At 57.2% G+C, this 24168-nt stretch overlaps 2 protein-coding genes across 3 annotated transcripts; one reads left to right on the top strand and one right to left on the bottom strand.

Annotated features, from left to right (window-relative positions):
• The first annotated feature begins 3716 nt into the window (after positions 1-3716).
• MAD2L2 (mitotic arrest deficient 2 like 2) lies at positions 3717-15935 on the top strand. 2 transcript variants are annotated; one of them, XM_043573753.1, is made up of 9 exons: positions 3717-3831; positions 10890-10941; positions 11037-11155; positions 12382-12453; positions 13010-13110; positions 14226-14320; positions 14650-14723; positions 15256-15348; positions 15590-15935. In XM_043573753.1, the coding sequence occupies exons 2-9, from the start codon at positions 10902-10904 to the stop codon at positions 15629-15631; spliced, it is 636 nt and encodes a 211-aa protein (XP_043429688.1). In that variant the 5' UTR covers positions 3717-3831; positions 10890-10901; the 3' UTR covers positions 15632-15935. The 2 variants fall into 2 exon arrangements, with proteins under 2 accessions (XP_043429688.1, XP_043429687.1); XM_043573752.1 differs by lacking the exon at positions 3717-3831 and adding an exon at positions 10349-10439.
• Positions 15936-16053: 118 nt separating this feature from the next.
• On the bottom strand, positions 16054-23334 carry FBXO6 (F-box protein 6). Its single transcript, XM_043573751.1, has 6 exons — positions 23199-23334; positions 20546-20841; positions 18308-18434; positions 17784-17879; positions 16750-16885; positions 16054-16504 (listed from the first exon to the last, which is right to left on the bottom strand). The coding sequence occupies exons 2-6, from the start codon at positions 20808-20810 to the stop codon at positions 16316-16318; spliced, it is 813 nt and encodes a 270-aa protein (XP_043429686.1). The 5' UTR covers positions 20811-20841; positions 23199-23334; the 3' UTR covers positions 16054-16315.
• Positions 23335-24168: the final 834 nt, after the last annotated feature.

Genomic DNA, 24168 nt, shown 5'->3' with positions numbered 1-24168 from the left:
CGGCCCCATCTGCTTTTATTGTTTCCAACAGTAGCCTTGGGAATTCGCAGCCCCCCCAAGGCCTCACACCTCAAAAAACCTACATAGGGGTGTGGAGTTGGGGGCCGCCTCAGAGCCCCCGCCCACCCACCCAGAGGCTCCCGGCCTTGGGCTTTTCTCTCCCAGTGTCCCACGTCTACCTCCTGAGCCAGCGTCCTGCCTCCTGCTACATTATAGGTAGCCACTCCTCTCCCCGCTCCCCAAACAATCCTCCGCCCGCCCTCCCCTTCCCCAAACTTCATTATCTCGGGACCCAGACAATTTAACACCACTTGCTTTTGGTCAGACCCATCACTTAATCATCAAGTGACAAAAATGCCCGCTGTTGGCTCTGGCACAGGCCAGCGTGGGGCAGAAAGACACCTGGTGTCAGACAAGCCTGGGGATGAATCCTGGCTCCGAGTGCTTAATAGCTGAGTGACCCTGAGCAAGTCAATTAACCTCTCTGGGCGTCAGTCCCAGGTTGTCTGAGTATCATTTATTGGCCATTTACTAATCTGGGCCTAGAGCGTCAGGTGCATTATCTAATTTAGCCCTTTGAAGTGGGCAAAAATGACTCAACATGGGGCCAAATTTGGAGGGATTTGCCCAAGGTTACACTGCAGAGGGAGTGGTAAGGCTGGGACTTGATCTCATGGTTGTCTGAGAGGCAACCGTGCCTGTACTGTCAAAGGCAGGGTCTCTGACCACTCATGTTACCCTCAGTGACCCTCAGTGTAGACGCTGTAACTGTCCAGGACCTCTTGTACTGGAGGCCGTAACACAGAGCCCGGCACAGAGAGAGCCTCTAAGAACTTGTAGTTTCTACAGTGACTTCATCTCAACTGCTCTAGATTCTAGGAGGGGCCTTATCCCTTGGAGCCCCCCACACCCATCCAGTGACGTGTACCAGATGGTCAATGCCGGACCACGGTGTTGTGTATGGAGAGCTGTCAAAGCTGGGACCTGCTGGTGGTGAGGGCGGCCTGGCCTCTAGTGGCAACGGTTCAGCCACCCTCCCGTGTCCTTCCTGGGGATGGCCTGTGTCCTTCCTGGAGATGGCCTCTGCTCAGTTGGCCAAATGGCCCACTCAAGAGGAAGGGCCAACAGAAGACGGGCAGAGGGGCTGCAGTGGGAAAAGAGGCAGGTCTCCTCCGAAAGAGCCAGAATAGGGATGCTCATCTAACACCCCCCTTGGGAATATGCCCAGGACCCTCTCTGGAGGGAGCGCCATTCTCCCCAGGCTGTAGAATCAGGGAGGCCAGGATGCAAATCTCTGCTCTACCAAATTCCTGGCTGAGACCAGTGAAGGAACTCCCTCCAGGTCACGTAGCTAGCAAGCCATCAGCCGGAATTCAAACCCATTCTGCAGGACTTGGGCAATCACTTCCCTCTCTATAATCAGGCACAGATATCCTCATCTTCCAGGGAGAGGAAGAACCCAGTACCCCGGGGGTTTTCCAGGAGGCTCGTTCCCCCTCTGACCTCCCCAGCTACGGTCTTTCGCTTCAGGGTCACCCCTGCCCCTGGCCTGGCCGGCAGGACCCGGTGGGACCCAAGGATAACCTGTGGCTTGCAATTTTCAGGTCACTCCCATCCCCTTGACCAAACGTTCCAGTCGGTACAACACGTGTGCGTGGAGCACCTACTGGGTGTCCTGGGACCACGAACGGAACGAGACCCAGCCCCGCTCAGGGGAGTGCAGGCCACGCGAGAAGGGGAGGCAAGGGGGGAGCAAGAGGGCTTCCCGCAAGAGGGGACATCTGACCTTGGCCTGCAGAGAGGGCAGGCTTCGACTGAATAGGGGCAGGGGAGGAGACGTTTCAGAAGGAGGGAAGAGCCAAAGACGCAATGATAGTGTTGTGGGTGGCAGGTGGAGTTGTTAATTTGGTGCCAACAGGGAGCCATTTGAAGGATTTAGGGCTGGTGAGAGGGGGCAGGGTGGACGGGTGGAGAAGGCACTGTCGTTTTCGTGTGGGTGAGGGGCAAGGAGCGAATTTTGGAGGGGTCGCAGAGGCTGCCGAGCTGGCTTTCCCGAGGAGGCAGAGCGGGCAAGGGCGCCCTGGGTTGCCAAAGCCGGGCCTGTCCGCCAGGCGGGATCACGAGCAGGAGGCTGGATGGGGTGCGCCTGTGTCCCTAGTCCCTAAGTGCCAGCTCTGGCCATGGCTGAAAACAAGAACTTAGCCGGGGGAGCCTAGAACGTGCTGGCTGGGAGGAGGTTACCCTCTGCTGAAGTGGCCCTCATTGAGCCACTGCTGGATTCCGGGGGGGGGGGGGGGGGCGTGGTGTGTCCCCTGTTATGAGGACACAGATGATCCGGTGGTCAGAGGGTTTGGGCAATTACACAGCAGGTCCAGGATACAGCAAGACAGTGCCCCCAGGGGGAAGGAGATGGCTTGTGTGCAAGTGCCATTAAAAAAGAAATCAGTGCAAGACAGAGGTTCAGAATTGGGAATGAGTCACATGGACGCCTCACGATGAATGACCAGCTGTTGGCAACATTGTCACAGCGACACTCATCTCACTTTGGAAGCAGAGACCCTATTCACCCTGACTTTTTAAAACTGCTTTTAGGACAAGCAGAGAGGAGGAGCGAGAAGAGGGGACGGTGCCTGTGACAGCAGGAACCCTGTAAATGGGTGGGGGCGGTTGCAACTGTGACAGCCACGCTGGGGGGGGGGGGCAGGGAACATTCAGGTTTCCCTGCAGTGTCTCTAAGCCTTGAATTGGGATCCATTTCCCCCCCTTGCTGGGGAGCCTCCTCCCCACCCCAGCCAGGGACCGAAGCCTCCCCCACGGCCACCAAGTGTGTCCTGTGCTGGCATCCAATCTGCTTTTTTTTTTTTTTTCACTGTTTCAACACACATCCCTGTGGGTAGGTGCTGTTATCCCATTTTATGAAGGGGGTTTCGAGGCTCAGGAAAATGCATTCCTTTGTCCAAGATCACTCCCAGGGCCTCTGTCTGCCTGATCCCTGGGGGATGATGCTGAACCGCACCGGGACACTTCCTGCGGGCCCCGGGCTGGGAGGAGGGCAGCGGGGAAGGTGCGCTGGGCAGGAGACCCGATGGAGGCGAAGGCCGAGGGAACCCCCCAGTGGAGGAAAGCAAGAAGACTTGGCGGGAAACCCAAGAGCCCTCGCATCTCAAACCCCGCAGGCAGCCGAGACCCCGGTGCGCAAATGGAGAAAAAGCCAGCGGAGGAAGAGGGCCAGAGCGGGGCCGTCGAGGTTGCTAGGGCGCAGAACCGCCCGGGCGCGTGGCCGCCGGCGGCGCTGGCAGAGGCGCACGCCGAGCCTCCTTCCCCCGGAACACACCTTAGCCCCCCAGGCAGCCTCGAAAGGGGCAGGAGGACACGCCTGTCAGCTCTGCCCGGGGCGCAGGGAGTCTTCGAAGCTTCTTCGCATGGTGGCGGATTCTCCGGTCCGCTCCCGCGTCCTGGAGACCGCCCAGAGACTCAGAGACAGAGAGACAAAGAGAGACGCGGTCCCAGAGGGAGAAGGGCTAGCGCGGAGGAGGAGGGAAGGCGAAAGCCGCGACCCAGAGAGGGCGGCCAAGGCGCGCGCGAGGCAGAGTGTCAGAGCGTGGAAAAGTAAGCGTCCGGCGGAAGGTGGGCGGACGCGGGGGCCAGGAGCAGAGCCTGGAGCCCAGCGGTGACGCGGCGAGGGGCGGAGGCGGCGGACACACGGACCGACGGCTTCGAGGGCCGCGAGGGCAGGGAGGAAAGCAGCATCCTCACCTCCAACCACAGTCCCCCGCGCGCCCTGCCCCTAACCGCGCCAGGTAGCCCACCTTTGTCCGGGCACGCTACCAGGTGAGGAGGGAGGGCGGGGCCAGGGGCGGGCCAAGGCCATGCCTTACCTGTCCGGCCGGCGGGGCGGGGGCCGAGGGGCCCGGGGCCGAGCGCCTGCGGGAGCCGAGCGCAGCGGAGGGCCGAGCTGCGAAGCGGGGACCGCGAGGAGAGGTGCGCGGGCGGCTGGAGGATGTGCCCAGGCTGAGAGGGGCTGGAGGGAAGGGGAGGGGGCCGGCGCGCGGGAAGGGGCGGGCGCGCTGGGAGGAGGCGGGGGAGGGGCGGTGGGAGTTGGCCCGGCCGCCCCCGGCTGAGGGGCAGCCCCCGGCCCGGCTGGGCCCTGCGCGCTCCCGGCCGGCGCGCCCTCGCCAGCTGCACTTGGCGTTCCGGGCCCGCTCCCCAGAGGCCTAGCCGCCGTCGCCGCGAGGGCGCGGGGCAGACAAAGGAGGCAGACAAAGGCGGGCGCAGCCGGGCGGCCGAGCGGGCACGGGGCGAGGCGAGTCCACTCCTCCCGGTGCGTAAGAGCCGCCTCGGTACTGCCCGGAGCGCGTGGGACGGGCGGGGCGCGGGCAGCGGTGGCGCATCTGGAGCGGCCCCGCCGGGAGCGGGCGACAAAGGGCCGCGGCAGGGGGTCCCCGGCGGACCCAACAATGGATCGGAGCTGAGCGCTCAGCTGCGGCCGCGTCTGGCCGGGCAGGGGCCGGCCAGTCCCCAAAAGGATTATTCCGCCCTGGCTGTCAAATGGGACGGAAGAAATGCCCGGTGCGAGGGAGGCGGGACGGGGCACCGCGGAGCCTTTGTAGCCTCGGAAAGTGCGCGGAGCAGGGGGCGGGGTTCTGGAGAGGTCGCTCTTGGTTGTGGGGGGTATAGGCGGTCTTCAAACCGTTACCAGGTGAGAATCCCGGGCCTTGACGGCCGCACTAGTGTGTCTCCCCCGGTACACACCCTGAGAGGGAAGGGAGAGATACAATCCTCCTACCCAACACGCGCGCGCGCGCGCGCGCGCGCACACACACACACACACACACACACACACACGGTCTTCCTCTCGCCACGCCCCGTCCAAAGTCCTGGTGGTGTTCCCGTAGCCCGGCCCAGCTGGGACAAAGCCAGCCCCCAGGGCCGGCTCATCCATCACCGCGCGGGGCGCCGTGTCCTAAAGACCCTGGGAGTCCGGGAATGCTGTGTTATGAGTCCCGCGGCCCCCATAACTCACGGCGGGGTCAGCGGGGCCACAGGCACTGCCAAGATCAAAGAGCTGTTGGGCAGGACCCGGGCGCGCGTGAATCGCGAGTCTCGCCTGGAGCCCAGAGCTCGCCCAGCGGCTTCCATTTCGATTGTTTTCCTCTTCCTGCAGAGTGTGGCAGTTATGGCTCAGAGGTTTAAGGAGCTCCGTTCTTGGGTCAGGCCAGATACCTGGGCTCAGCTGCTGATGCCATTCCGGGTCACCTGGGGCAGTCACCTAACCTCTCTGAGCTCATCTTCCCCAACTCTTAGGGTTCAAGGATTCTGTTGGATGCAAGGAGATAGCGTTCCTAAGATCCTGGCCCCATGGGAAACACTCTAGAAAAATGACCTGCTATTGTTATGTAATAGTATCAGCCTGATGGGCACCAGGATGGACTGTGTTCTGAGCAGAGACGAGACATGACCTGACTTGCGCTTTAGGGACGAAGTACCAAGACATGCCACAATGTGGGTGAATCTTGAAAACACTACCCCCAGTGAAACAAGCCAGACGTGAAAGGCCACATGTTGTATGATTTATATGGCATGTTCAAGATAGGCAAGCCCATAGAGACAGGAAGTAGACTAGTGGTTGCCTGGGGCTGGGGGAAGGGGAGACGGGGTTTTTCTTTTTGGAGTCATGACAACGTTTTGGAATTAGATGGTGGTGATTGACGCACAGTGCATTAAAAACCACTAAATTGCATATTTTAAAGGGTGAACTTTATGGTTTGTGAAATACATCTCAATAAAGCAGTTATTGTTATTATTTTAAAAGTAGTAGTCAAGTTGGATCAAGGGTTCTTACTGTGTGGTCTGGGAGGTCAGCAAAACACTGGGGAGGGAATGGCATGTATGGGCTCTGCCCTGGCTGAGGTGTTGGAAGTGCCCAGTGCTGCTGGCCTAAGGTCAGGGCCCTGGCTTGGGTCTGAGGTTGGCCGTGGATCTGGGGAGCTGTATAGGTCATGCCTCACGCCAGAAGACCAGGTGAGGGAGGGGAGGAGCTGAGTGTGGGCCACATTCCCTTGCCTTTAGGCATCTCTGGCAGGGGGGATGCAGGTCCTTCCTTAGGGCACCTTGGGGACTGCCTTGGGAAATGGAGATGGGGAGGGGGTGCAGTTGAGGATGTTTTAGATGGGGTTTTGAAAAGCATGGTGGCTGGTCCAGAGGGTTTATTCTAGGGGCTTAGACAGTGTGTGCAGATGTTAATATCATTGCCATAATAGCACGAATTGTGCATTTATATGCCAGGCATTGTGCACTTTATATATATATATATAAAATTACATAAAATTAATATATTAATTAATGTATATAGTTATATATATAATTGTATTTTTTATTAAAAAATTGTAATGTTTATTCATTTTTGAGAGACAGAGACAGAGAGTGAGTGGGGGAGGGGAAAAGAGAGAGAGGGAGACACAGGATCTGAATCAGGCTCCAGGCTCTGAGCTGTCAGCACAGAGCCTGGCCCTGGGCTTGAATCCACGAACCGTGAGATCATGACCTGAGCCGAAGTCAGACGCTTAACCACAGAGCCACCCATGTGCCATATATATATATATATATATATATATATATATATATATATATATATATATTTGTTTATTTATTTTGAGAGAGACAGAGATAGCAAAAGTGGGAGAGGGGCAGAGAGAGAGGGAGAGAGAGAGAGAATCCCAAGCAGGCTCTGCACTGCCAGCGCAGAGCCTGATGATGCAGGGCTTGAACCCATGAATCTGTGAGATCATGACCTGAGCCCAAACCAGGAGTTGGATGCTTAACCGACTGAACCACTTAGGCGCCCCTGTGCACTTTATATTTTTACAACCATCTCACACTTGTTCCCCCCACCCAACCCTATGGAATCGGTGCTCCCATGATCCCATTTTACAGGTGAGGAACCTGAGATTCAGAGAGGGAAGGGACTCACAGCTGGTTAAGGAACAGTGGTGGGGAAAGACAGCACGTTAGAGGCGCGAGCAGCCCAGTGGGTACAGGGGGGACATAGTGAGCATTCCCCAGCTCTTGTTTCATTTTTGAAAACAGCTCTTTGCACACCGCTACCTGTAGCTCGAGCACTGAAATCAGAGGCCTTTGTTCTCAGTCAGAATAAGTTAGGATTCAAGTCAGGCAAATGGCAACGAGCCACTGTCCGCCATCATTTCATCTGTTCTTTCTTTCATTAATTCATTTACTTGCACTCATCGAGAACCTGGATTGGGCCAGGCACTGGGTGAGGGGCTGGACCAAAAGAATGAACAAGGCTGAGGCTCTGATCAGGAGGTGTCCCAAACGGCTGCATCCTTGAGCATCGGGGTACCAGTGGGATTGTTACTAGGCTATATGTGGCTCACTCTCTATGGCTCCCCCCACTCTCCTGTGTTTGGTGTCTTAGGAACCTTAGGCAGGGATGGGATAAATGACCTGTCATGTGATCAGCCTAGTGGGTATGAGGGGGCCTTGGCAGCATCTTAAGGGGCTGGATACTTCATTGCCTATTGTTTTACTCTGTTCACTTGTTGCATATTTGTTCAGTGAACTCCAGGGATCCTCCTTTGCCCACGCAGGCCTTGGTCTTTGCAAGACTTTCTTACATCTTGCTTTCTCTTAGTTTCAATTTAAATGTCTCTTGGGAGTGATTTTCTTTCTGTCCTCATTGCAGACCTTCAGGGACCTGTTCCAGTTGGCAAATAAGCCCTCTCTCCTCCTAAACATCCATCCATTTCCTCCCAGATGCCCTCCTACATATTGTTATTACGGTGAAAAATATGCAAATAACTTGGAAAAAACAGTCTCCCAGCAAATGGGTATTCAAAAATGTAATAAATTAACCCCATAATGTAATCTTGGTCCCAAGACTATCCATCATGCTGATGTGCTCGAGATCCAGAAACCCAGATGCCACAGAGCCCTATGGATAAAAATGACAGATGTCTTCTTAGAGCTCCCCTGCCCCCGCTCCAGCTTCTTGGCCCCCGTGGAACCCAAGGCCATCAGAGGTTCAGGGAACATCTGTCCAGCCTGTTCATTTCAAAAATGAGGAGATAGAGGCCTTTTGGGGGTTAGGGGTCAGATCAGTTTGAGTCCCTCCTCACCTGTCTCCCAGACTGCATTCCTCTGCTTGTGGCTGACTCTGAATCCAAAGCCCCAAATGTAGGCATTTTGTCCATGGGTTTCTAGTTGACAAGGCAGGTACCCCAGTGTCAAAAGCTCTTGGGACCTCGCTTTCTGCATTTGAAAAATGTTGAGTGTTGGGTTGTATGTCTGCCAAGGTGTCTCTGAAGTTCCTTTAGCGCTGTGTGTCAGGGGACCTACAGGTGGCTTGTGCTTTGTCTTCTCAGGGCAGGGGGCTAAGGCTGGGAGCCTGGCATGAGTCCTCGTGTCGCTCACATTGTACTCTGGAGGCCATCCCATGGAAGCAGCTAGACTCTTGAGTTTCCCAGCCCAGGATCCAATCCCAAGAAACCCTTTACAAGAAATTGCCCCCCTAAGACTGCCACTTCCTGTCACTAATGGACAAACTGCTTGAACAGCCTCCAGAGAGGGGCAAAGAAGGACTCTTGCTTTCTCCAGGGCCAAAGTATCCATAATGATTAAATCTCAAGGAGCCAGGGGACACTGTTTACAAGCCAGTGAGCTGCTTAACTGGCTCTGTGTGGAAACGGTTCTCTCCTTCATGGCATGATATGGGCAGTGTCCCCAAGTCTTGAGAAGGGCTGCCATGCCCAAAATGTGCCACCGAGTGCGTCAATTCCTGAAATAAACCATCTTATCCCTTTGGGTTAAATGTGGAAATGGTATGAAATGCAGACTTTCTTTGGGAACAGCCCAAACTACCGTGGCAATTCCCATGTTTTTGGGCATCAGGGTCCCCGGGGAACTTGTTAAAGGGCCCATGCCCTGCTTTGCACCCAGACTGGTCCAGTAGGTCAGAGAGGCCTGGGTTCCAGGAGTTTAATGGGCTCCCCAGGGATTCTGATGCAGATTTCCAAGGATTGCTTTGAGAAATGCTTTGCTGGTATTCCTGGCTTAATGGGCCAAGTCCCTTATTCTCTTCCTTATCCCCGCCCCATCAGAAGTGGGCAAGTGCAGGTTTGAAGGCATCCGGAGTGAAAACGGGTGCAGATCTCCAATAGCGACCTGTACTTGATAAACATTCCTGGCTCGATCTGGGTACCCACAGCTGGGTGTGACTCCTAACAAGCTCTTCTGTCCCTAGGGGTCAGAGTCGAGGTCCCCCGGCTTCTGATCCTGATTTGTTGCCTGTAACTGTGCTGCAACTTCTCTGACCCTAGTTTCCCCACCTGTAAAATAAAGGGGCTGAAAATAAGTTGAAGCCCTGGAATCAGGTTAGAAGTCAGAACTGGGTTCGTATTCCAACTGTGTGATTTGGGCAAAGTAGGGAGCATCTCTGAGCCTGTTTGCCAGCTATAAAGTGGGGCTGTAAAACAGGTGCTTTGCTCCTAGGGTTAAGGAGGGAATTAAAGAAATCAGTGCTCGACAGCGAGTTAGTGTTCAAGTTAGTGATTATTTTAATGTTAATATTATCATCTCCCAGGGGGCCTCTCAGCGGCTCCAGAGGCCATGTCTCTAGGGGATTCCAGAACTGTAAAATGTAGTGGGCCAAGACAACTCCGCGCGTCCCCTCCCTCAATAGATGTGTGATTCGGGAAGGTTACTTCACCCTTCTGAACCTCGTTTGGCTCCTCTATAAGATGCGGACAATCACAGTAACTGTCTTACGGAACTGTTTTGAGGATTTAGTGGGATAATCCACAGGCACACTGAGCCCGGTGCCTGGCACACGGCTGGGTCCCTATAAAGGGCAGCTACCACTATGATGCCCGGGCCCGGGAGGTTTTATCTTCTTGGGAGGTAAACCCAAGCTGCATTTAGTTTCTGGGTGAGGGCGGGAGTGAGGACGTCCCCGCCCCGGAGCCGGCGGATTCGCTTTCGGTTGGGCAGCTGAGGTCCGGGGATGGTGACTCTGCAGTTAGCAGTAGATGTCGCTGTCTTAAGTCCCCAGCTGTACCCTCCACCTGTTCCTCACCAGCAACACCTATCCGCTCCCTCCCAACGCGAGACAAACGCCCTGGGGAGCAAAATACGTGGCGACCTGACGTGGAGAGCGAAGAGGTCTTTTCTCGCGCCGACCCCGAGCCTAAGGGAGGCGGTGCCGCGCAGTCTCCGCGTCTCCCGCCTTGGGATCTCGGGCGGCGAGGCCGGGCCCCGCCCCCTCCCAAGCCCCGCCCCTCCGGCTGCCGCTCCCTCCCGCCTCCAGGTTGGCTGCGCGAGGAAGTGGGCGTGGCCGGAGGCGGTCGCTAGGACCTGCCCGAGCGCCGCGGAAGTCTCGGAGCCGAGTCCAGGCCGCTGGTTGAGCGGGAGGCGCGAGTGGTCGGGTCGGTGGTTCTCCGCACCGGGGGAGGGGAGAGGGGCGGGGTTCCCTCCGAGGAGGTTTCCGGCCAGGCGGAGGGCGGCGTCTTATTCCAGCCCCGTTTGGTTCTCAGCGTGTCCGGCTTTGCGCCCGCGGGCCTAGGCAACCCGCCGTTCCCTCTGCGGCCGTGCCCTTTTTGCGAGCACAGCTCTGGCCTTTCCTACCGCACCCCCCCACCCCCCGCCCCAGAGACAGCAGGGCGGGGGGCCAGTAGACAGAGCTGATCGGGGCGCAGCTAATGTCCCCGAGCTATGACGCCAGCGTGGGAGGTCCCTTCTAGCTGCCCAGATTCTGTGTGAAGGGGGACGTCCTGCCCCCGATTCCCCCAGACGGAGGGGAGAGGGGGTGGAGGCAAGCGCACCCTGCGGCAGTCTGATCCATTAGAACCAGCCCCCCCTCCTGCCCCACCCTCTAGGTGGCGGTAAGGATGACCACACTCACGCGACAGGACCTCAACTTTGGTCAAGGTAGGGAGGCTGGACTTGCGGACCCAGGGTGGGGGGGCGAGGGAGGGCCTGGGCCGGCGGGCTTCCCAAGCTCACCGGCTTCAGCCCCTTCACAGTGGTGGCCGACGTCCTCTGCGAGTTCCTGGAGGTGGCCGTGCATCTCATTCTCTACGTGCGCGAGGTCTACCCGGTGGGCATCTTCCAGAAGCGTAAGAAGTACAACGTGCCTGTCCAGGTGAGCCCCCACCTCTGGTCATCCCCGAACTTCAAGGTGGGTAGAGGTTGGATTTTTGAACTCTTCCTCCGCTTTCAGGCTGAGCCCCCTCACTCCCCAGCGGCCTGGCCTTGCCGTTCAGTTCCCAGCCACAACTGCAGGGACTTTTCTTTCCATCCCTCTAAACTGGGAGTTCCCCTTGCCCCAAGTTAGGGACCAGACTCTCGAGAGTTGCCTCTGGGGCATGGTTGTATTTTAAAGAGCTCCTGGGACTGGCGAATGATTGGTTTGGGGAGGGGATCCCTGTAAACCTCAGGTACCCCTGCTCTCTGCCCTCATTGTAAGGGGTTGTTTTAGGTTAAAAGGCAGACAAAAGCAGTAAACAAATGCTACCCTGTCCCCAGTCTGTAGAAGTGCCGGCCCTTAAAAGGCACTCAGTAAACATTAGAATAAATGGGGCGCCTGGGTGGCGCAGTCGGTTAAGCGTCCGACTTCAGCCAGGTCACGATCTCGCGGTCCGTGAGTTCGAGCCCCGCGTCGGGCTCTGGGCTGATGGCTCAGAGCCTGGAGCCTGTTTCCGATTCTGTGTCTCCCTCTCTCTCTGCCCCTCCCCCGTTCATGCTCTGTCTCTCTCTGTCCCAAAAATAAATAAACGTTGAAAAAAAAAAAATTAAAAAAAAAACACATTAGAATAAATGAATGACCCAATACTGAAACGTGGTGGAAGCTTGAAGGATATACGAGGAAAAGGAAAAAGAATGGCATTTACTGTGCACCCTCTGTGTTGTACGGGATTATCTCACTACTCATCATTTTTTCTTTGCGAGACCGTTCACAGATGAAGTAATTAAAGCTCAGAGAAGTTAAGTGATTTACCTGAGGCCACATAGCTCTTAGTCCCAGATTCTCAATTTTTGAAAATTGATTAAAAGTTTGGATCCCTTCTCTGGGAAAAATGCCTGTATGACCAAATACACACAATTTAGGGACTTCTCAGCCTCTAGAGGAGCCCGCAGACCCCACTTTAGAAACCCCTGATGCTATAAGTGCTAATGTTGAGACTGAATTCTTCTACGTTCTGTGTGGATAATTCACAGTTCTTAGCCCCATGATGGGAAGTCAGTCTCTTGGGTAGGGAGCCCTAGGGAGTTGCTGGCTTCTCTCCCTGGGCTCCTGGAGGTAGGGGTGTTGGGTGGTTTCCCCACTGGTGCTTTGGGCCTCACCAGCCATTGTGCGGTTGTGTGCAGATGTCCTGCCACCCGGAGCTGAACCAATATATCCAGGACACCCTGCACTGTGTCAAGCCACTGCTGGAGAAGGTGAGGACACCAAGCTCCAGCCTACTTCACGCCCAGTCTGTTCCTCCAGTGCTCCAGGACAGGGTGATGCTGGGACCGTGCAGGGTCCCTATGGCTCTATACCCCAAAGCATGTCTCCTGTTCCCTGGAGACCACCCCTGCCCCAGGATAGACCTCAGGGCACGTGGGCCACATTCAGGGTATGCTGGGCCCGGGAGCCCTGTTTTGTGGAGTTGGTCAAGTGGAGCCTGCCCCAGAGGGTTCTGGGTTCTTCTCACTTCTGTTTCTCTCCCTGCCCCCAAGTTCTGTCTGGGCTTGCCCCCTGAGGGTTTCTTCCTTTTATCTTGTCCTGCTCTCTGAGATGTCCTGGAACCGCCATGGGGCCCGGACACTCTCTCCCCTCCCAGCGTGTACCGCTCATGTCAGCGATGCCTACTTGAAATTCTCAAAGCCCAGGGACCCTCAGCCTAGAAGCTGAGAAGGGCTGTGCCCTTCCCGTCCTTCCTTGGGCAGGGAGGGAGGTGGTGGTGGTGGGTGGGCTACCTGGTCCTGGACTAGGGGATTCCTGTTCTTGCAGAACGATGTCGAGAAAGTGGTGGTGGTAATTTTGGACAAAGAGCACCGCCCAGTGGAGAAATTCGTCTTTGAAATCACCCAGCCTCCGCTGCTGTCCATTAGGTAAGCCGCCTCTCCCCGGACTCTTAGCTAGCTGGCTGGCTGGCTGGTATGAGGTCCCTAGAAATCGCCCCCATACTCACCCCTTCAGGGCAGCCCCTGAATACCTCAGCTTGGCCTGTGTTCTGAGGTCCCTACTTGGCTGCACCAAGCCACCTCTCTCCCTTCCTGCCTTTTAGAACCCCTCTGAAAGCCCACCTCCTCCAGGGAGCTCGGTAAAGAGGAGAATGGCAAGGAACGCTATCCTAACGCGGCTGGCCGCCCTGTGGTCTTCATGTAACCTCTGTGAGGTCCACACTTGGCAAACCATCGCTTTGCTGAATGGTTATTCCCAACCTCCTTTTATGGACGGAGAAACCAAGGACCAGAGAGATGACATGAACCACTCAGGGCCACCCAAATGGTGGCAGAGCCGGGACCAGACCCAGTTTTCTGACTTCCTAGTCGAGTGTCCAGCCCATAGTCAACCAGAAGTTGACCTTGGGCAAGCGTGTTGGCTGGTCAGCTGCTGGTTTCCTGGTGAGGTCAGGGCACTGTTATCTGTTCCCACTTGCTGTGTGGCCTCGGGCAAGCCCTTTCCCTTCCTGGCTTGGTGTCCTGGGGTATGAAGAGGCTTGGGCTGTGTCCTTGTTCTCAGACCTGGCTGCACATTATAACCACCTGTGGGGGCTCACAGTGCCCCATTTGGACTTAGTTTCGGATGGGACTCAGCATGGGACTCAGCATTTTTTTTTAAGTTTATTTATTATTTTGAGAGAGAGAGAGAGAGAGAGAGAGAGAGAGAGAGAGGTGGAGGGGCAGAGAGAGAGGGAGAGAGAATCCCAAGCAGGCTCTGCACTGTCAGCGCGGAGCCCGGGGCGGGGCTCGAACTCACAAACCGTGAGATCACGACTGGTTCCGACGCTTAACCGAGTCACCCAGGCGCCACATTCGGCATTGGTTTTAAACTCTCCAGATGGTTTTAACTGCGTAGATAGGATAGGTGGCCAAGCCCTCCAAAGCCAACACGGTCAGAAGCAGAGAGGGCCCCTGGATCCCCAGGTCTGTTTCCAGGGTTGGTTGCCTGCTGGTGGGAAGGGCCGCCAGTGTGACGGGAGCCCCTCCTCTTCTCCTTCCAGCTCAGATTCCCTGCTGTCTCATGTGGAGCAGCTGCTCCGAGCCTTCATCCTGAAGATCAGTGTGTGTGATGCTGTCCTGGACCACAACCCCCCAGGTGTGCTCGCCCCCACCCCACTGTCCTCGGGCCTTTCCATGGCTACCTTGGCTCGGGCTGCATTCTCCGGTCCCTACTTTGCTGTATCAAGCCACCTCTCTTCCTTCTTGCATTTTAGAACCTCTCTGAAAGTCCACCTCCTCCAGGAAGCTACCCTGATGGACTCCACCGGGGTTCAGTCTCCCTATTGACTGTGTCTTGTCTTAGCACTTGGTTTACACTCTTCTCCCCTGGGGGGGGCTGCTGAGCCAGCCTGGGAGCGGGGAAGAGACTGTGCCCAGTGGCAGGCGTGACGTGGCCCAGCCTTGACCGGACTCTTGCTTCTTTAGGCTGTACCTTCACAGTCTTAGTGCACACGAGAGAAGCTGCTACCCGCAACATGGAGAAGATTCAGGTCATCAAGGTGAGAGGAGACCCGTCTGGGAGGGAGGGCAGGGAGACAGCCGGGAGGCTTTGAAAGCAAGATGCCACAGTTCTGAGTGGGCCGGGGTGTTGCTGTTCGCGCACCCTCAACATTGTTGGTGGCGGTGCCTGGCACGCGGCAGGTTTTTGTTGTGTGTTAACTGTGTAGCCGAATGCTGGTCGTTACCCGGCCTGGGCACCCAGTACTGAGAGGAGGGTGGAGCCGTGTCCTGGGGCTGCCAGCTCAGTGGTGGCTCTCAAGAGAGGGCGGGGGGGGGGGTGTCTTCACCCGCCAGTTTCTGAAATGGTGCCTGGGGCTCGTTAAATCACCTGGGTGCCCCGGCCAGCTCGGATCCATGGGCTCGGCCTCTCGGGTGGAGGAAGCCGGGAGTCCGCAATGCTGGTAGCTCCCTAGCGGCTCTGGTGTTCCCTGAAGTCTGGGGACCCCGACGCTGGAGAGGGAGTGGGTAGCAAAGTGAGGACAGGCCACGGCCCAGCCCCCTTCCACCCGCTTCCCTTGGTCCCCACCCTAGGACTTTCCCTGGATCCTGGCAGATGAACAGGACGTCCACATGCATGATCCCCGGCTGATACCGCTAAAAACGATGACATCAGACATTTTAAAGGTGAGCTGCATGGGGACCCGGGGAGCTTTACAGACGGTACGCTGAGGCTAATGGCTCAAGGCTCGGAGGAGATGACCAGGGAATGCCTGGCGTAAGGCTCCAAACTCCCTTTCCCTTAACCCGTGGCTGTGCCACACTGCCCCACCGCTGGCAGGGATCTGTCTGCCTGGGGCTTATGGGCCCTCCTGAGGACGTGCCCTGGCTGTGCTCCTGACCTTGGCGGTTTATTCCTGTCCACTAGATGCAGCTCTACGTGGAAGAGCGAGCTCACAAAAGCAGCTGAGGGTGTGATGCTCCGATCATGGATGTAACAACTATGGGACACTGGGGGCCCCCAGCCTAGGGCGGTGCTGAGGGACACCCCCTCCCCCGATTCCAAGTGCTCTTATTGCCTCTGTGTATGGACCACCCACTCTCCGGCCCGGCGCCGCTCAGGTCTGGTTGCCTTCATGGAGGAATTTTCCCCAGGAGGGCAGGGAAGGATGCCGGGACCTTGATTTCTTGGCCTCCTGGGATGTGGCCGGCCAACACTGTCTGTCTGAAATACTGTGCTGTGAGTTGTTTCAATAAAGAGCCCCAAGGGCTGAGCTGGGCTGTCACTAACTGGAGAGGGGCAGGAGCAGCCAAATTAACTTGGGAGGAGGGGCTGCTTCTCTCCCAAAGTGCCAGGGACCCCCCCCACCACCCGTAAACCCAACCCCAGGCTGGTTTTACGGAAAACATTTATTGTGAGAAAATGTCAGAGCACATGACTGGGGGCTCCCACAAACTGGTGGGTTTCCCCAAGGTTGGAACTGAGGCAGGAGCTCCAGGGGCAGGGGCCCTCGCTGCCGGCTACACGCTCCGCCGGAGGAGACCTTTGGCAGTCAGTTGGCCCAGACAGAGGACGGATGAATGGCTATCAAATGACGGGCTGTCAGAAGGGCCTTCTGAGGTGAGGGAAGGAGGGCAGGCAGACAACCTTCTCCTACCCCTCTGTGGTCTCAGGCAGAGCTGTGCAGGGGGCCAGGTTCCTGGTCATCTTCGGGCTGATAACGATGCTGCTGTTGGTGACGCGGGGCCCATACCAGCCTGCCCAGAACTGGGTGTCCTTGCCCCCGTGCTGGAAGAGGATGTGGCGGACGCCTGGAGGGTAATCTGAGAAAGTGTACGAGACCTGGGGGGGTGGGGAGAGGAAGAAGTGATCGCCAGGATTGGGGAAGGGACGAGATGGGGTGACCACCCCGCTGGAGAGGGGAAGGAAAGAGCCAGGTCCTGCAGGGGAGAGCCCCCCGGGCTGGACGCCACGGGCTCCAGGCAGGAGAGCTGGGGGCCTTCTGTGCCCTGAGGCTGACCCTTGTTTCTTTGCCCTCGTGGCCCTGAGAGAAGCAGGCGGTGAAGGGCAAGCAGGTGAGGCCTCACCTCCGTCCACTTGGCATTGTTCCATTGATCGATGGTCACGGGCGGGGGCTCGAAGGAGGCCAGGACGATGTAGTCGGCTGAGGCCAGCTGTACGCGGATGTGGTAGGTACAGCCACAGTCTGCTCTGGCGGCGAACCTGGGGGAGGGTGGGGCTCAGGACTGTGCACCCCAAGACAGAAGGTGGCCCTGGAGGTGGGGGAGTTGGCAGCCCCGTAAACTGGAGCTCTGAGTTGGATTTCCCTGCTCTGCCCCTGAGGCCCCGCTGGTTTCACTGCTCCCTGGGCCCTACTGTGCCCTTGGGGCAGTGGAGCAAAGCAGCATCCCTTTTGGGTATCCTCTGCTGATGTCCCTTTAACACAGCAAAAGGGTCCTTACGGATCAAGGCCTGGGCTGCGGGAGCTGTGTCACCTGTACGTTATCATGGATCAGACTGGAGATGTGGTGGGAGATTTAAGGGGTGGCCTGTGTGACAGGGGCTGGTATGGAGCTCACCCTCTGCTCAGCCCTGCTGTCCACCCCTCTGCAGCTCTGGATGCCCCTCCAGCCCCATCCGTGACGCTTTGAGTGGTGGCCTAGGGCCTGGCTGGAATTGGGGTCCTGCCCCTGCTGCTTTGGGCCAAGCCAGAGTCCTGCAGAGCTCTGGGTGCCGAGCAGGAGCCTGGGAAAGAGCTGAGGGGTGCACGGCGAAGGGGGAGGGAAGGCAGATAGGCAGGAGGTGTGGAGCAAAGTCCAGGGAGGGTGCGTCCTGGTGTCTCTGCTGCTTCAGTACTTGTTTGGCGACACTTTATCTGTGGGCCTCAGTCTCCCCATCTGTAAACTGGAATTAACACATGCCGATGCAGGGTGGCAGGAGGGCCCAGAGCGCTGAATGAGCAAGCGCCGGGTCCGCCGGCAGGAGCGGCAGGGCCAGGGTGGCCGGCTCTGGGGGCAGCCCCGACCCCAGGACACTGCCAGGCACAGACTGGGCACTGCCTATGGGTGTTCCCAGAAAGGAAAGAGGGGAGGACGCAGAGCGCGGCCTGAGCCCTGCTCACCAGTCCTTAACCACGATGTCAGGCCGAAACGTGTCTAGCAGCTCCTCCCCGTAGCCCTCGGCCTTGAGGTCCACCAGCTGGGACTTGAGGCACATCCTGTGGAGCATAAGGAAAGGTGGACATTTCCTGGGTGTGCGCCGTGGCCAGGACCCAGCAGTGTCCCCCGACTGCTGTGGGACCGCGGCCACTGGCTGGTGCTGGCCTATGAGAAACACATGGGGGGAGGGGTCTGACCCACCTGTGCCTCGGTGGCATGTGACCCCAGTCCAAGGGTCCCAAAGAGGGCACCTTGGTGAACTCATATTCCTAGATTAGAAACCAGAAGATACCTCTGACTTACCCTAATCACCGCCCCCCCCCCCCCCCGGCCCCCTGCCATGAATCCAGGCTGCTGAGGACTCCTGCTCTAGGCATCCACTTCCTCCAGCTGCAGAGAGAGGCCCTCGCTGAAGCTTGAGGTTTGGCAAAAGGTGTCCTGACCCCCTTCCCCCTCGACACTGCCGGCTCGGTGGTTTGTCCCTTACCCAAAAGATGTGACAAAGTACTTCTTGACTCTGGAGTCGGGAAAGTCCGTCCCGTGGTCTCCGGGGAGGCTCTCCACCTTCCAGCGGTCTCCGCCGTTGGAATCGATCTGCCAGGAAGCCATATCCTCTAGGAGAAACGGACCAAGGTCAGATTCCCCTGGGTAAGTGTACAGTTGGCCCTTCCCTCCTGCTGTCAGGAGGGAGGGAGGTATAAGGCTGGGCTTACTCAAGCTCCCATCTCAAGGCGAGCACCCCTCCAAAGTGCCTTTCCTCCAGCACATTCCCCCCTGTCCCCACCATGTGGGCTCTGATCCGGGACCCTCCCTGTCCCACGTTGTCCCTGACGGGCTCTACTTGTAGCATGAAGCTGGGAAAAATAGAGAATATTACCAGAAATTCTCAATATTTATTTTTGGGACAGAGAGAGACAGAGCATGAATGGGGGAAGGGCAGAGAGAGAGGGAGACACAGAATCGGAAACAGGCTCCAGGCTCTGAGCCATCAGCCCAGAGCCCGATGCGGGGCTCGAACTCACGGACCGCAAGATCGTGACCTGGCTGAAGTCGGACGCTTAACCGACTGCGCCACCCAGGCGCCCCCAGAAATTCTAAACTAGCCTCTCCTTCCTTTCGTTCACACTGTTGCTGGAGGGCTCTGGGAAATACCCAAGTTTCAGTTCTCAAAACATGAAGTATGAAGGGCCTGTGATGGTACTTCTGTTCTTAATGGCTAATGTCAGTTTGTCCCAATGTGGCCCACTGACTTGACTGACGTTTCCCCTGACACCCTAGCTATGTAACTGAGATCCAAGGGGGCCCGAGGACTGGTTTGTGGGTTTGGTGGCAGGTCATGGGAACCTTCTGGGCTAGCTCAGACCCCCCTCTGCCCAGGGCAGGAGGGATAACCGTGAGGGTGGGCGTCCTCTGCATTGGTGGCACGTGGTGACCCCATACTCGTGATCCCCACCAGGTTGGCCTGGCATGTTCCGGTCTCCCCGTTCAGACATTCAGACTGAGCTGAGAGAACCTTAAAAAAACAGCAGTGTTTCTCTACCAAGGCTTTCCAGAACAGTCACCAAGGGAGCTTTTCCAAATTGCTCTCTTGCTCCCTCTACTAGAAGCCCACACCTATTCCCTGGGTGCCCTGGGGCCCGCCAGTAGAGAACCAGGGGAACAACACAGAAATCCAGCAGTGGGGCTGAGCCAAGCACAGGCTGCAGGCGGGCTCTGTGGAAGCTGTGTGAGCTGAGCCGGCAGCTCAGCTGGGTCGCTTCGGAGTGGAATCTGGGGCAGGCAGAGAGATTGGGTGTCTGGGCCACTGTCTGTGGGGCCTCAGAGAGGGGCCCGAGGGCCCTTATCAGTCAGGACCAGGCCCCAACAACTGGGCAGTTCTGGATCTTCCGGTAGGACACTCATCACGGGCCTAGCGCTCCCCATCTATAAAAGGGAGCCAACCTACATATTTGGTCAACTCTCGGGATCCTCGTGAGGGTCAAGAGAGAAAACCGACGTGAAAGGGGTTCCAAGCGTACAAACTACACCTCAGTCGATTGCTGCTGTAGCCCCAACAGGAAGCCCAGTGCCTGGGATGTGGTAGGTGTTCAATGAAGGGAAAAAACCACTGGCAGGCAGAAGAGAACATTCAGAGCTACGCAGGGGCCTCAAATTACGCAGTCACCTCTTGAAATCCTTATTTCCTTCATCTGGGTAATAGGGATAACAGGAGGATAATGACATTTGTGAAGACCTCAGTCCAGTGCCTGATGCAGAGGAAGCCCCTCCAGAAACGTTAGGCAGCTTAGACCGAACTCAAGAGAGGACGGTGAATGTGTACTCTGTTCATTCAACAAACGTTTTCTGAGCACCTGCTATGTGAAGGCATCATTGCAGACACTGGGCGGAGAGGGGCAAGCAAGACCCATGAAGTCTGGACCTTGAAGTCTGTGGCAGAGGGGGAAAAAAAAAAACAAACGACCAAGAGATAAATAAGGTAATTATAGGTAACGAAAGTGTCATCAAGGAACCGAACAGAGTGGATGTGATAGAGATAGATGTGGGGTGGGGGGGGGAGGGGCGCGGGCAGGTGTCTGAACTGAGACCTGAAGAATGAGGAATCAGGGGAGTGTGGGAGGGGTGTGAGAGAACGTTCCAGACAGTGTGGGAATTGTGAGGGTAAACAAGGCCTCCTGAGTGGTGGGAAAGGGAGGGAACCGGCCTGGGGGCAGCCCCCCCCCCCCACCTTCGGCACATGGATTGCGTAGGAGATTCCTGTGGAGGCTGCGTAGGAAGTAGAAGATCTTCCAGTCGGCCACAGGCTGGTCCCCGTCCTCGGTGATGAAGCCCTCACGCAGGCACTTGCGCTTCCAGAGGGTCACCAGGTCGATGAGGTCTCGCCAGAGGCTGCAGACCAGGCGACAGCGCAGGAGCAGCTGGCGGGCGGGCACGTGCGTGAACACCTCCAGCAGGATGTTCTCAGGGAGCTCGTTGATGCTGACTGGGGCCATGGCTGGGGTGAGGTAGGGTGCACACACAGGCCTGTGGGGGGCAACACTGGTTACGAGCCCTGACCAAGCAGGCGGACCCCCTCGGATTCCCAGGGACCTCAGCCAGGGGCTCTTTTTTTTTTTTTTTTTTTAATTTTTTTAACGTTTATTTATTTTTGAGAGAGAGAGTGTGAACGGGGGACGGGCAGAGAGCGAGGGAGACACAGAATCTGAAGCAGGCTCCAGGCTCCGGGCTGTCAGCACAGAGCCCAGCGCGGGGCTTGGACTCAGGAGCTAAGCTGAGCTGAGCTGTGAGATCATGACCTGAGCCGAAGTCAGAAGCTCAACCGATTGAGCCACCCGGGCTTTTTGAAACGAGAGGGGTAGACGGCGCATTTGAGTGTCCTTCCAGTACAGAGTAGGCTGTCAGAATACGGAGTGGTCACATGCTATGCACATTTTTAAAAGAGTGTAGTAAACACATTAATAGAGACTTTAGGAGCTAATATTTAAAGGGGCCCTTCCTGCCCCCCCCCATTAAAAAATAATTGCCTAACGAGACGCCTGGGTGGCTCAGTCGGCTTAGCATCCGACTTCCGCCGAGGTCATGATCTCACGGTTCGTGAGTTCGAGCCCCGCATTAGACGACTTGGAGCCCCACGTTGGGTGAGCACAAATCCTGCTTTGGGTAAGCCCCACTGCTTTCTCTCTCTCTCTCTCAAAAAAAAGAAAGTAATGGTGGACCTGGTGGCCTGGAAGACCTTGCCGAGGCCACGCTGTTGTCTGTGGGCTCTGCAGGAGTTTGTGGTGATGTTATTTGGGTGCTGGGAATTCACTATCTGTCTGGGGACGTAATAAAGATTTTATATTCCACGTCACAACTTCATTAAGCGGTGGGGCTAGTGCTGAGAAACCAACTTCCTCTCCTCAGATTGCTCACTTTGGCCTGGAAGCCAGATGTGCTGAAACACCCCAATGAGAAGCACACCCCCCCCCCACCCCCAACTCATTCTGGTTTGGACATCAGGCCAGAACCCACTTTGAAATGCTCAGAAACTGCAAAGCAGATTGAGGGAGCCTGAGCAAGCCTGCCTGGGTTTGAATCCTGGCCTGCAGTGGCTAGCGTGGGGAGCTGTAAAAGGAGCTAACAACTGTCCCAACCTCAGAAGGGCCAGGAGGACTGAGTTAGCACAAGCAAAGCACTTAGCATAGGGCGGGTAAAGAAGTGCTCCAGAGCACCATTACTCACACTTCTGTCGTTAACAGCAAAAGCACTCCAGCAGCTGTAGTTACTCGCCCCCAAGAACACCTTCCACCCTCTACACCTGAATTGCACAAGGGTTCTGGAAAATTTACAGTGTCACCCTGGCCTGAATCTTGCCTGGTTATCCAGATCTCTAAGGAGATCCCCTAGGAGGGGAGAGAAGGCCAGCCACTGTCACTCAGATGGGCCTCATCTGATTACAGGTGGGAGGAGGAGGAGGAACTATTCTCCCACCCCCAGAGTTTCTGAGATTTCTCATTTTCCATAGCAGCCTACGGTCTTCCCAAAGCTACCATCCCAGCAAAAATGAGGTGGGCGCATAATCTAGTTCCTGCCCAGAGAGGAGCGTTTCAGCAGGGCAGAGAACAATAGAAAAAGTACTTGTACCTTGCACAATAATGCTAGGATGGGAAAAACTGCGTGTGGCTAGGTCTTCCGATTTTTCAGAAGCAACTCTAAACAATTTTGAAAATACGAAACCTGTCAATTTTTAAATGTTGGCAACTTCTAAAGGCACTGTCTAGGCCAAATAAAAGTCGCTGGGTCGGAGTCAGAGGAGACTTAGGTACGAAGAGCTCCTCACCCAGGCGTCCAGAGTCTGGTCTCTGGCTCTGGTTGAACGTTATCACCCGCACCCGCTCCCTTAGTTTCTATACTTCAAGGGCGAGGCCTGACTGGGGCAGGAGGCGAAGCCACCCCGGGGCACCCTGTGCTGCTCACGTCCCCAGCCCGAGTCGCGACCTTCTTAACACCCCCTCCAGGTACTGTTGTTAGCATGCCAACTTCTCGAAAGCAGAAGCTGAGGCTTGGGAAAGTTTGGGGCCGGTCCCGGGCCCCGCCGGCATGGTACTGCCGGGAGGTCCCAGATCGGCCCCGGGCAGGGTGTCGCTCCCAGGCGGCACGGCCCGGAGCCGGAGCCAGGACCGGGCGGCGCGGGATCCTGCCCGGCTCGTGACCAGACCTGGGCGACAGTACCCCGCGCTGCCCCTCCGCCTCGCGCCGCCCCGACCCCCGCCCCGCGGCCCCCGGAGTCCCCGCCCGCTCGAGACTGCGTCGCCGGCTCAGTTAATGCCCCGCCCCCAGCCCCTCCCTTCCCTTCCTCCTCTCCCCCCTACCCCGGGGGGTTCCGGACACCCAAGCCCTACCCGCGCCTGTCCCACGCCCGTCCCCCGCGCTGGACTGCGACCTGGACGCGGGGCGGGACGCCCCGCCGGACCTGAGCGCCGGGTCTGCCTGGACCCTTCGCCCTCCGCTGCGGCGTCAGCTCTCGCCCCGCCCCGCCCTCGCGTCACGCGCCGCGCTCGGACCGCCCCCCTCGGGTCCCGGGGCCGCGCCCACCGCCTCGCCCCGCCCCACGCCTCGCCCCGCCCCACGCCTCGCCCCGCCCCGCCCCACGCCTCGCCCCGCCCCACGCCTCCCGCCCGACGCCCGCTCCTTCCACAGCCAAGGGAAGGGAATCAGTCCTGAGGTCGTCGGTGCCTCCGCAGCGCTACCGACCCTCCGGACCTCGTAGCCTTAAGCTGTCTTCTCCTCCAGGTGGTGGGCGGCTCGGCAGCCGGATCCCACGTCTTCCCTTTGCTTTCTCCTCCCTCAGGGAAGTCCGAGCTTTCTCCTAACCAAGCGTCCACCTGTGCGCGGGTCACCCTGAGACCTCTTCACCCGTTTCTTCCGGTATAGAGGGAGGTGGGGCTCGCCCCAGAGGGTGATTGCTGAACTCTGGGCTGGAGCTTGGCTTTCACCTTCACTAGGGACTGGCTTCGCGTAGGCCTCAATTTACTCAAAAGTAAAAACCTCCCTGCGTTTTTGTCGGGATTAAATTTATTAATTCCTTTCTTCAACAAATAATTATCAAGCACCTACTTAAGGCAACCACAAAGGGTTGTGCAGGCTGTGCACTGCGCCAGGGTGCCTGGCCCAGGCCATCTTGGTAACTCGTCAGGGCTGCATCTCCCCCAAAGGTGTCTTTTACTAACTAGTTTACCATACTGCTAGTGAGTGGTGTCCCTGCCAAGGCTGAGGCCCTAATCTAGTTTGCACTGAGATAAACAATACATTAAGCACCAACTGTGTGCTGCATACCATTCTAAATGCTGGGGCTTCATCTAATGTCAGTAA

Source organism: Prionailurus bengalensis, chromosome C1, assembly GCF_016509475.1.
Source record: "Prionailurus bengalensis isolate Pbe53 chromosome C1, Fcat_Pben_1.1_paternal_pri, whole genome shotgun sequence".
Lineage (NCBI taxonomy): Eukaryota > Metazoa > Chordata > Mammalia > Carnivora > Felidae > Prionailurus > Prionailurus bengalensis.
Note: the sequence above shows the minus strand (reverse complement) of the source record. Positions and strands in the feature narration are given on the sequence as shown.